Below are 12,478 nucleotides of genomic sequence, written 5' to 3' on the forward strand. Positions count from 1 at the left end.
CAGAGAAATCACATTATCGTAAATGTGGTTTTATTAATAATAACAGTATCTCTTTTTAATGAACATTGCAGATACATAATAGAAAATAAATCAGAAATAGGTCGTCTCAAGAATCGTGAAAGTGCCTGGAATAATTCTGTGCTATATATCGTCATTATTTCATCATTATCATCATCGTCATCATCATCATCATCATCATCAGAGCCCAGACATGTTCATTTCACCGTGAAACAAAAATGTGGATACTATGCTTCTCGCTGATGTCAAACTCCTGTCCAAATCTCATCCATTTAACCTGCAGTCAGGTTTAGTGTTTCTACTCTGAAATATGGCTCGATTGTCGTCATCTAAACCCCGTTATTTTCTTGATTATATTCACAAAATGCCATGTCATTGAGCACAACTCCTCCCGTGTTAGGAAGTGGGGCCCTACCTTGAAGCAATATCTTACTTTTCATAAGGGGGGAAGGTCTGATTGAGACATGTCCTTGGAGTGAAATCAAAAACTGAAGAATGCTAGAAGATAAAGGGGGAATAACACGTTTCTTCATTTATTGTTTCACCTCTTTGCATATTTTATGGCACTAACTGATCTTCATGTGATGAGATGCTGCAGGTGTTTTAGCATGAGGTTAGAAAGAAACAGAAAAGATGGCACAGCTGCAGGAGGGACACAGTCTGACATAGCTCTTTTTTTAGTATGATTTAAAGAGAAAAAGGACTATTCTGTGAATGGTTCACTGTAGCTCGTCTAACTTACTCTAAGTAGCATTTCTATAGTGTAGAAACATATAGTCCAGGATTGAATCAACATCTTTAAATACATTCTTGTCTCTCTTTATTTGGAAGGGGTTTACAATAAAAGGTTATTTTAGGAGAATACACCCCATGATTATTGGTCAGTAGGTCAGAAATATAATTAATTACATCCTCTAAAATGTTACCTTTAAATGTTAAAATGCAATGGGAACCACGGTGCATTCTGGGGCGGCCATCTTTAGAGGATAGCGTGTGTAGCTTAAGCAGCAGCTGTCAATATCCATCCCCCCCGCCTCCGACTCTCCAGTCCTCTTCATAAATCCTTGGCCGACCATGTTTAAGAGGTTTCAAAGTGAAAATGTTACGCTTTTCATTGAGTTGTAGTCACTGATGGCCGACTTGACCTTGATGGCGACACATCCCATTCACTTTAACTAAATATTACTTTGTCACCCAGTTAGCAAGTGTTACAAGCCCTCGTTTATGTGTCAACCCAGCTGACAGGGGGATGGCTAACAAATAGCAGAGCTTGAGGAGATACTTGTTTGGCCCCGGACAGCCTTGTTTGGTCCTTCAGCCTCTCCTCGCTCTGCACTGACATCGCCCACAGCTCCATCACTCACAGCTCCATCACTGTATAATCAGCAAAACATAAATAAATCCTGCTGAACTGCAATCTGTTTAAAATGACAAAAACTCCTCTTTCTAATGATGAAAACAACATTTTTCTTTCTCTAGCAATATAAGACATTTAGTGAATGACCTAGGGTGAGCTGTGCAGTTCCACATAACAAAACTTTTTTTTATTATCTCTCTCCGATCTCTACCTCCATCAGAAACTTGAACTAAGCAAATATCCCTCGGGTTACAAAAATAGACTTTTCTTTTTTCATAAAATAATACACATAATGAATCTTCCGGTGATATAATCATCTGTTAAGGTAAATAGCCAGGCTGGTTTTTTTTGTCTTTTAAAGTAATCGTGAGAGAAACAGAGAGATTTGTAGCCGAGCTCCATATTCTTCATATCCTCCTCCGCGGATGTCTCGAAAGCGTTCGAATATGATCGATGTGTGAACCCAGCGTGTCCCTGCTGTCTGGACTCCGTGTTTTGCATATTCTGGTTGAGTCCAGATTCTCAACCCTTTACGGCAGCCTCCCAGGAAATCCAAACCAAATCCCGAAAAAACTCCCAAAGCTTTACAAACTACACCGGCCAACACATAAAGATAAAGCTAACAACGGTTTATCCAAAACATCTCACAGGCCATTGCTTCACTTTTGTACAAACCGAAAAAGAAGATATAGTCCCAACTGATGATCAAACATAAGAAGAAGTCCAAAACACTGATGCTACAAATAATTAGAAAACGTATGTACAGGACCCTGTATTCCTTGACTCTCCGGGTAAATGATGGTGGCATACAGGCATACAACAAGTCTCCCTTGTTTTAGTTTTTTTGTTGTTGTTCAGTTTCAATAAAAGCTCTCATTGGACCAAAAAAAAAGATGAAAATCTGCCACCACCTCATCCCCAAAGTATCCACCCTCCCCCTGATGTTTCCTGGTGCAAATTCAACAGCAGCAAGTGGCCAATCAGGCGCCTCTGCCTCCGGTGCGTTCAGGGTCCAAGTGCCAGAGGTGAGTCCTCTGTACAGATCTCTGTCACCAGATGACGCTGGAGATGCTGGTCTCTCGGGGCAGCAGGGGCAGCATGGCGTTGTTCGCGTGGGCCTCCTCCATGCTCTGTTGCCGCGGCGACTTGGCCTGCGGCCGCTGCCCATTGATGAGCGTCATGGGGATGTTGCAGTAGGTGTGCTGGCTGCCCAGCGTGGACATGGGTGGGAGCGTGCCGCCGGGCGCCATGTCGTAGTCGTAGCTACGGTAATAGTGTTTCTGCCTCATCTGGGTGTGGCAGGAGTTGTGGAAGTTGGAGCGCAAGTCCGGGTGTGCCGTCGCCATGGCGGTGGAGGTGGCCGCCGCCATGGAGATGGCAGAGACGGTCTGCAGCTCGCCGAAGGGGCCCTGCTCGCTGACGTCCAGCACCTGCTCGTGGGAGATGCTCAGGGGCTCCATCTGCTTGAAGGGCATCTCGTAGAGCAGCTGCTTCCAGAACTTGGAGTTGAGCTGGTTGCTGGACGGCCCGCGCCACTTGATGACCGTCAGCACCTTGATGGTGTGTTTGAGGGCCTCCACCTCCTGGTAGTTCATGATGCCGCGCAGCTCGGCGCACTCGATCAGGATGACCTTGATCTCGCCGGTCACCAGCATGTTGCGCAGCCGCGTCTCCAGCTCAAAGATACTCCACCCCCTCCGCACCACGTAGCTGGGCGTCATGACGATGATGAGGCGCTTGCTCTGGTCCACACAGCGCGCCACATCCTCGATGTAGGCTGAGCACACACACAGAAACACAGAGAAACACTTAAAAGCAGCACAAATGAGAAGCATCTTGTTTACTCTCTTTGTTTACAGAGCTTTAATTGTACATGAGAGCTTAGGCTTGATGAAAATATGATGAAATATTTTACATTTGGAGAAACGACTCTTTTATCAAATTTTCAAAGAACTAAATCAATTAACATTTAATGTATTTTACAAGACTGATTGAAACTTAAAGTTATTTATATTAAACATCTGAGGAAAATCTGCAGCAACACTGAGTCAGTGTCACATTACAGGAAGATAAAATAGACTCTTTTAATATATACTCTTACGAAAATAAACAACTTAGCATTTAAACAGAGAATTATAGACAAAAAGAGGACGAGGGTTGATTACTATAAGATGACAGTAAACAAAGAACACTGAAAGCCAGCCTACAGTGTGTGAACCTTCACTAAAACACATTTACAGTATGGTGTTCAAATCCCTCTGCGTAATAATATCCGTGATAAAGTGTTTCCCCGGGTTGTCTTGGGCGTCGGGAGGAGAAGAGAAGTGTGTGTGTGTGTGTGTGTGTGTGCAGGTAATGCCTGCACACACACACATGCCTTTTTTGGAAAGAGTCATCTTCAGCAGCAGGTAGACAGGATTAACTGAGCTTCACTTTTTCTAATCAAGGAGTGAGAAGATAACAAATAATGTGTACTTCACAATTACAGTCCACTGCTTTGTTTTCTTCTGGAACATATAGACAGAGTAACACTCGCAATTCTATTGGCTAGCGCTCCAATATATTTTAAATGATAGGCTAAGGGGCGGGACATCTCTGAGCGGCTGACCAATCCCAACAAAGCTGTCCAAATAACCAATCAGAGCAGACTGGGCTCTGGTTTCAGACAGAGGGTGAACAGAGGTGCTACAGCACATTAAAGCATGGAAACATGTTGATTATATTCTTTCTGGGACTGACCCCACGCATCAATTAAAATAAAAATGGAATATAGCAATGTGCCTAATCTGTAAATAACGTAATGCGAGTAAAGAACATTTAAAAGTGTACCCCCTTTATGCAGGATGTTTAGGTTGTAACTAATGGCGTCGTAAATGCTTAAAAAACAGTATGTATTATTGCAGTAATAACAGCTATTAGCGACCACCTCATTCCAACATTAACCACTAGTAACAATGTTTAAACACTTAGATATGATGATTTCTTTGGGTGATTTTGTGAGAGATACTGCATCGGTGTGTGTGGACACGAGCGTTAAACATCTGGATAATAAGTACCTCTAAGTAGTCTTGTGTCATCCTGGAAATGATCATTGGTGAAACCTAAACATAGATATTTGGATTCAAAGTATGATCAGAAGTTGTGGAGAAAAAAAGCATTTAAAAATAAAATAACAGTTTTTCTAATGTGGGGACACGGCTCTGGCATAAACTGTGTTTCTGCACTGGTGTTTTTTGCACAACAATAATCGCACTGACCAGTTTATTCCAGTTTAATATGGGATATGGAGCATAAAAAAGCATAGGAAACACTTTACTTTGGTGGCAGGTATTATTTTGCTGCCATACTAAAAAACATTGAGATGTGTAGAAATAATCCAGCATACCGGGGAGTAACACGCTGCTTGGCAACAGCTCACGTGTTGAAACCCCAAATGGCCAAACTGTGGCTTATGCTTTATTATATCAACTGTTGAGATGCTAATAGACTCCCGATGGGATCTAAATGTTTATACACGGACACATTAAGCCAGCGAGCTGAAGAAAAAAAAGGCAGAGGCTCTTTTTAAATCCTTGCATTTTTATGCCATCTTTCCCATATTACAACAGTCCCCCTCGAAATGGAGCACACAACCACAGCAAGGGATTCAGAGTACCACGTTGGCACGGGGCCAACACTGGAGAGGAGCATAATTAGTAATGGCGGTATGTGCAGGCAGATGCATGTGTTCAAATGGAGGCTAATAACATAATGATATTATCAAACTCATCAAATTGCGCGATGAGTTAATCAACGATAAGCACGGGGCGGGGTGAGGCGCTCCATTAGAGATATACTGGGGCAAAACATGCATTCATATCCATGCATCAAGAGCTCATGATGGTGCAGCTGACACCAGCACACAGCAGCATGCAGAGGGACGCTTTATGTGGAGCGGAATGTTATAATAATGTTGATAAGCTCTATTTAATTCAGCTTGTAAAGCCTCCCATTACAGGCAGGCTTTACATTGTGTAGGTAATGGCCTGTAGATACTTGTTGTAACGCAGTTGCACCTGTCGGCCACCGTAGAACCCTCTATTGATATGTACAATCAAAATATCTTCATTTCATCATCACAGTGTTTAATTTCTGTGAGCAACATATCTTAAGATGAATTGTATTCCTCAAAACTCCCTCTCACCTTTCAAAAGACCATGCTTTTACCAGGCTTTTATTTTGAAAGGATCCGAGGGTCTTCATCTCAGTTTATTAACACACGGCCTCCCTGCACAGCATGTGTAGAGGAGGAACTATAAAACGGACCGCTCTAAACTGCGATGGTTCTTCAGAGGCGCTGCAGAGAGCACGGGGATACTTCCAACACCCAGAAACACGATTAAGATAACCTAAAACGGCCACAAGTGGAAACTCTGTTTGGAGCAGTGGTTCCTAACACTTTTGTTTGTTAGACGTACCTCCCCGGATGAATATAATATATATATATATTGTTGTTTCACTACATCAAAACCACCCGCCATGTTCCCCATTTGTTCATTTGCTTCTATGGAGGCTAATGGCTTACGTAATAAGGATACATACAAGTTAAGTGTATTCCCTCCCCCATGTGTTTCATTGTGTTTCGGCTACTGCCTGAATATTCTTATTGAAACACAGGTTTTCCTTTTATTTTCTTTGTTCTGTAAAAAACATCCTTTTGATATTTATTTTCTCTTCTATTTATTTTGCATGACATTTGATATTCAGCTAATTGCAAAAGTGCCACCACAGTGCCTCGTTTTATTTCCATATATTTTATATAGCAGGTACTTGAAGAATTAGTACTACCAGCCGTAGGGCAGAACTGAGTGATGTCGTTATGTCAATATTCAACATTGCCTCGTACTTTGTTATCCTACAGTACTAATTCTTCAAGTACCTGCTATATAAAATATATGGAAATAAAACGAGGCACTGTGTTTTACTGTGGTACTTTTGCAATTACCTGAATATCAAATGTAATGCAACTAAAACCAGCAGTCGGGCAGAACTGAGTGATATCGTTATGTCAATATTCAACATTGCCTCGTATTTTGTTATCCTACTTTAGTTCACTGCAAACGTGGATAAATAGTCGTGTTGAATGAAATAACCGAAATGGAAATTAGGAAGTTAAACATTGAAATGGCTACTAAAGGCATCGATAAAAACAGTTACATTCCCTACCATTACATTCTTTCAACTAATCAAAAGAAGTGCAATAACATAAACTTAGGCAACCCTTAAACCCTTAAAAACCCAATTTATTTGACACCTGTGAAGCATTTTCATCCAGCTCAATTCCAGTGAAAGAAGTTGAAATACTATCAAGCCCATGTAGAATTAAACAAGATAGCAGTGTGTGTGCACCGCTAAAAATATATGGTGTCTGTGTGCCTCCTATCTTTAAAGTAAACAGGTACTTTTGGTTGGAAATCACTGATTTTAGGACTAAAACACTTAAAAATAGTGTCTTAGGATGTTTTTCTCATGCTTATTAGATGTCCGTTCTGCCCTAATTGCGACTGTATCCCCTTAAAAGCTGTAATATGATGTTTATTTAGCGTATATCTTATTGCTAACAAGCTACTTTAAATGAAATAATAATGCTTGCTTTTGTTTTACATCCTTTTCTGCCATTGGTTAAAAAAAAGCCCATTTCATAATGATTGGAAACAATGACGATGGCTCTTAAAGGGTCTAGTTACGCCACAACACAAATGCATCACAGAAAACAAGGCATGTCACCACGGCACGGACAACACGAGCAAGCGACAACACATTCGAAACACAACGTGACATCGCCGCGAGAGAGAGAGCTTACTTCCTGTGGGGATCAAGTCCCTGTCTGGAATGAAGAGTTTATACCCATAATGCTTCTCCAGCACGTCGGGGAGGATCTCCAGGGCAAAGCGCTCTTCCTCTCGGGTCTCCTGGCTCCACTGGTCCGGGTCCACTTTGGTGTAGGACAGGTAAGCGTCGTAGTCCTTGTTATCTGCCGGTAGAGAGGAGAGACAGACGCCGAGATAGGAGAAATGTCAAACCAGCAGGTCTTTCTTTAATTCACGTTATAACCCAGAATCAAACAACATGTGCATTAAGAAGCTCCTTACACCACTTTGCTCCAATTAAATGTTATGCTTCCTGCTTTGGTCAACAAAGTCTTTCCGCTGCTGTTCCCTCCAGATGCTCGTAATCTATTTCCATACGGGTGCGAAGGGAGCTATTCATTCAGTGGGAGACTTCATTGAGACATTACACTGACCTCTTGGCACTTCTGCCCATCCGAGTGCTTTTCATTACAGCTCCGTCCCCACTGACGAATAATGTTACCTTGATGGCTACTTTGCCCACTGCAGGCAAAACAAATTAGGCTCCAGGCTGAGCCCAATGCCCAACGGTGGCTGCGCGTGGCGTGGCTCCATCACCCACATGAAAGCTCTGATTGATGACGGCTTTGAGAGGGCCGAGCGGAAAGTGAGAAGTGAGGGAGGGATTTAAGCTGCAGCACTTCAGTACAATGAGTCAGGGGGGTGCGGATACCCAGGAGCCTCTGCCTTACAGGAAGGAGATAACAGCTCATGCAACAACTCCAATTGTGTGCTCAAAGCAAACTGAACATTTTGTCAATTACAGAGTCTCAGTCTCTTAGTCAGTAACCTGTAGACGGATACAACTGGGTAGCACAATATAGAGAAGTGCTTTTCTGCCTCAAGCTGAGTCAAGAACATAAATAAACAAATGGTTTACATGAAACCGGATAAACAAATAAAGGTAATTGTGTTCCCTTACTTCTTATTTCGTATGCACAGTCCCCTTTCTGATTCTGAGCTACGGTATGCATACAAAAATATAAGATTCTCTGTGTTTCTTTATTCACTACAGAAGCCATATCTGTGCCACGAAAGGAGAGGGAATTCAGAATTTGGAACACTTTGAGGCGCGATGGGAACACAGCCCTTTGAGGTAAACTCATTAGAGACACGAGCAGTCGTTGGATCAGCGAGTTCCTGTCTTCATTATGACTGTGCTTTAGACCACACCTGCAGCGCAAGAGATGGGAGGAGATGTTTAACCCGTCAAGAAGAAGGGCAGAGAGGATGGAGGAGGGGAAGTGGAGGTGGAGGATGGGAGAGGAGACGAGCAGCTGGGTTCAAGAGGAAGAATGTGGCATCCATCTTCTTTTTTTCTGTTACACGGCTTGGTTAAATGCTCGATTCTAATTGGTCAATTTGGATGTTCCAGAAGACAGACAGGAAGTGAACACTGACGGGAACACGGTATGGGCTCTGGCAGTTTCTAAACACTGGTTAGTGGAAAAGAAAAGGTGGACAGACATGGACGGAACCTCGATCAGTGCTGCGGTCATTTGAAGTTACGTTGCTGTGGCCGCAGTTTCAGTAATGTCGTTATTCCTTTTTAATTAATGCACATTATCTCTTAGTTAATATCTTCTGTCAAGATCTGCTCACCTCTAGATATGTTTCCCTCTGACACAACGCTTTGTAATGAATCAAAACTCCTTTTTATAACATGCAATTCCTTTTTTACAACATTAGGGATGTAAGAGTAATTGAACTGTAACCTCATAATCACTTAGTATAACTAACCGTTGGGTTTATGCTGCCTCTTTGTGACATACAGTAAATCTCTGGTAGCTGTGGTAGCTGTGTAGGCAGACCAGGGGCTATTTCAGTGAGCTGATTCACTCGAGGGGAGTCTGGAAGGCGGGATGACCCCTGCAGGAGCACCTTGAGGAGTCACTCCTCACAGGAGACCGCTGAGGTGTATCTGAAGGCGCAGCACACCTCTGACACACTCTTCCGTCTCACATATCGACCGCAGAGGGACGGACACTCGGAGGGGCGAGCCCACAGTTAGATGGTGAACTCTTGAACCCGCGGTGGAGAGTGCCAAGAGAGTCGGAGGCGTGATCTGGGCTCCATTGCATCGAATGGAGAGGAGATTTGAATGCAACACTGGAGTAGAAAGGCACGTGAGGAGGACTGCTAATGAGACGCTGGGTATTTCTAAATATGCTGTTCTGTTTTCCATGACTAATAAACAGCTACCTGAGGTCGTAGGGCTGCGGCTAATGATAATGTCCATTATCAATTCATTCTTTATTCAGAAAAAAAGAGAAGATTCCTGGTTTTCAGAATCATTTCCTGTATTTATTTTGAAATGAATTAAAGATCACATATTCTGCTCTTTTCTCAGGTTCAATGCCACTCTGTAGGGATGTAACGATATATCGAATATATATATTTTTTTCAATAATTTTTTTTTTTTTAAACCTTTATTCAACCAGGTGGTCCCATTGAGATCATCAATCTCTTTTTCAAGGGAGACCTGTCCAACATGGCAGCAAGTAGGTTACAACATGAACATAAAACAACAGATAACACAAAAGGACATCGTATTTACAGGGCTACATGTATACCTAGAGACATTGACAAGTACCAACAGTATGTTTATATCTCGCCCCGTCAATAAGCCTCACCTTCTTGGCAACAACTGTATTGTTTTTGAAGTGGTGGAGAGACAATGCACAGTTTGACACACTGCTGGCACCCATGGCTAAAGCATATCTCTCTGTCCCAGCAACATCAGTATATCAGCAAGAGAGTTGTTTCCACAGCAGGGGATTTTGTAAACGCCCGAACATCCCAGCTTCTACCTGGAAATGCTCATATTCCTAAAAGATAACCTTGATGACGCCGAGTGAGTGAGTTAGAGTTGAGTTACTTGAAAAACTAAAGTGAAACTTGATTTATTCTATTGCAGGGTTATTATATTGTTGACGCTTTAAAATACTACTATCCTATAAAATGCTGTACAAATCAGATAGAGAAAATAATTCAAGTAAAAAAAAAAATTCACATTCTTTTTCTTTATTTTTCAATATCGCGATAAATATCGTACTGTGATTTTTTGGTATCGTTACATCCCTACTACTCTGTGATGTTTACCTCTGCGTCGTTAATATGCAAATGTCCCGGGATTCATTACAGTCGCTGCTGTGTGCGGGATGTGTAAACTATTACTGCTTGGTAACTCCAAACTACACCGAACACAGGCGGAGGCTCATAACTCCACGCCGTGCTGACAACACTGACATTCATATTTATGGCAGGGTGCTGATGAGTTCCCATCCTCCGTGACAAGCTCGCTCTGCTTTGTGATCGTGAAGCCTATTATTGATTCCACTGACACCCACACAATGTGACAACTGAGCGCTCTTTAACTAAATAGCCGTGCTGACAAATAGCTGACAGTCCCCCCTTTTGTTACGTAAAGCTTACAGTTTTACATCTGGCAGGAGAGCGAGGCAATTAGTTCTTCGGGTGGCCGCAATGAAGCACTTTCTTGGCAGTGTGTGAAGATGCATTTTGGGTACAATCTCTGTGTTGCAGACACTGGGCTTTAATCATGAACAATTTATGTGTTTTAATATCTTACATGCAGCTTGTTCTCAGTGAAAAAAACTAAAAACCCTAAAGCAAATTCAGGCATAAAGTATTAGCCTGCGGAACAGTACAGGCTCACAATAGGCTCTGCTAGTATTTTTAGAAATGTAACAGTAATTCAGTTATTTTGTATGCATCTGTAATACAGGAATACAGTTACTTTTTATGTATCCAGATCACATAATCCTGTTACACGTCAACTCCCCAAGCCGGCTTTATCTTTGCGCTGAAACTCAGACATGAGAGGTTCAGGTGCAGCTTGTGAATGTGGCCGTGCGGCGGTAGCAGTGATCTAATCGACCGCGGCGTGGAGGAAAGTATCCGGGCTCTCCCGAGACCCCCGGAGGCAGCGTGCTGTGTCTTATTGAACCTGATCCCCTTATACTGGAGAACAAATTGAAAATCAGTTTCTCTCTCCAAGCACTCACTCGGGGTGGCGCAATTAAAGGAGACAATTGCTGTTTGGCATTAGGTTCAAGGCCCTACATTTTGTCTTCCCCTTTTCAACAAAGCTGCCTTGGGCCATCCATTACGGCAGAGCTCGTCTTTCCCGCGGCCGGCACCGCCCGAGGTATTGACTTTCATTGAAATGTCTGATGGCGGTTAAGAGAGAGAGAGCTGGGCGTGTATACGGAGAGGAGCACAATACTTTTTACCTTTAAACACTCATAACTCTCTCGCTGTCTCTCTTTCCACTCCAGCCTCTCCAGCCTAATCTCATTCCCCCTGAATTCATTGCAGCGCTGGTACTTGAGAGACTCATTACGGGGGAATCAAATTAAAACGTGCTCCTTGTCTCAGTTTGATGCATTCTCCAGCCAAGACTCATCCACCAGGACCAATCAGAGTTTGGTTTTTGTTTCACGGTTGCTGATGGGGCCTCAGAGTTAATGTTTTTACTCTGGCACAGGGACTATGTTTGGATTTCCTTCAGCAGGATATATGATCCCTTTACTCGTGTTTGCATGCAGACACAAGCTAACTCTTAACTTCATGTTTTCTTCTTACATTTCCATAACAGCAACTCACGATTATGTGCCTTAAGTGCTTTTTTACACCACTGGCCTATTGGAAGTGGGTTGCTTGTGGAGTTGTCCAACGTGTTAGGGTTACATTTGACAGCCCTTAAGAAACACACACACATATATATATATATATATAAAGCAATAAACACAAGTGAAATATCATGTACAGCAAATATTGCAAACTGGAATGTCTCACATCATTTAGTCTGCCTGTGTGTTTAGGCTGGTTATTCACTGAAAGAAGTATAACAATTCTTGTATGTACCCCGAAATCACCTGCAGCTGCAGCATCCTCAGTGTTTTAGTGATCAAGGCTGCTTTCCCCTCTCATAGCTGAACTCGGCAGCTCTGCCTGTTGGAGGCCCAGCAAAGCAGCGAGAGGGAACTGTTTGAAAACCTGAACTCCATTACCCAGAAGTCATGCATTGTGATGTCAGGAAACAGCACGGCTGACTAGTGATTCGTTTTTCACGAGGATGAAGACATGGAGAAACACATCAAAGACCCGGGAGTCGTTTTGCTGCTGATTAGGAGACAGTTTACAGAATGTTTTTGCATAAAGATTTAGATTTTGCTCAGTGGGCTGAAAA

The 12,478-nt window shown here is 42.7% G+C and overlaps 1 protein-coding gene across 1 annotated transcript in view; it reads right to left on the reverse strand.

The window, feature by feature from the left end:
* The window catches only part of LOC117459876 (interleukin-1 receptor accessory protein-like 1-B), a 222,183-nt gene continuing 209,705 nt past the window's right edge, over positions 1 to 12,478 (reverse strand). Inside the window, exon 12 of the mRNA XM_034101040.2 lies at positions 1 to 3,152. Within this exon, the coding sequence (XP_033956931.1) occupies positions 2,425 to 3,152 (728 nt within the window). The 3' untranslated portion in view covers positions 1 to 2,424. The remainder of the gene's footprint in view (positions 3,153 to 12,478) is intronic.

The sequence above is a fragment of the Pseudochaenichthys georgianus genome, chromosome 2 (genome assembly GCF_902827115.2).
Source record: "Pseudochaenichthys georgianus chromosome 2, fPseGeo1.2, whole genome shotgun sequence".
NCBI lineage: Eukaryota > Metazoa > Chordata > Actinopteri > Perciformes > Channichthyidae > Pseudochaenichthys > Pseudochaenichthys georgianus.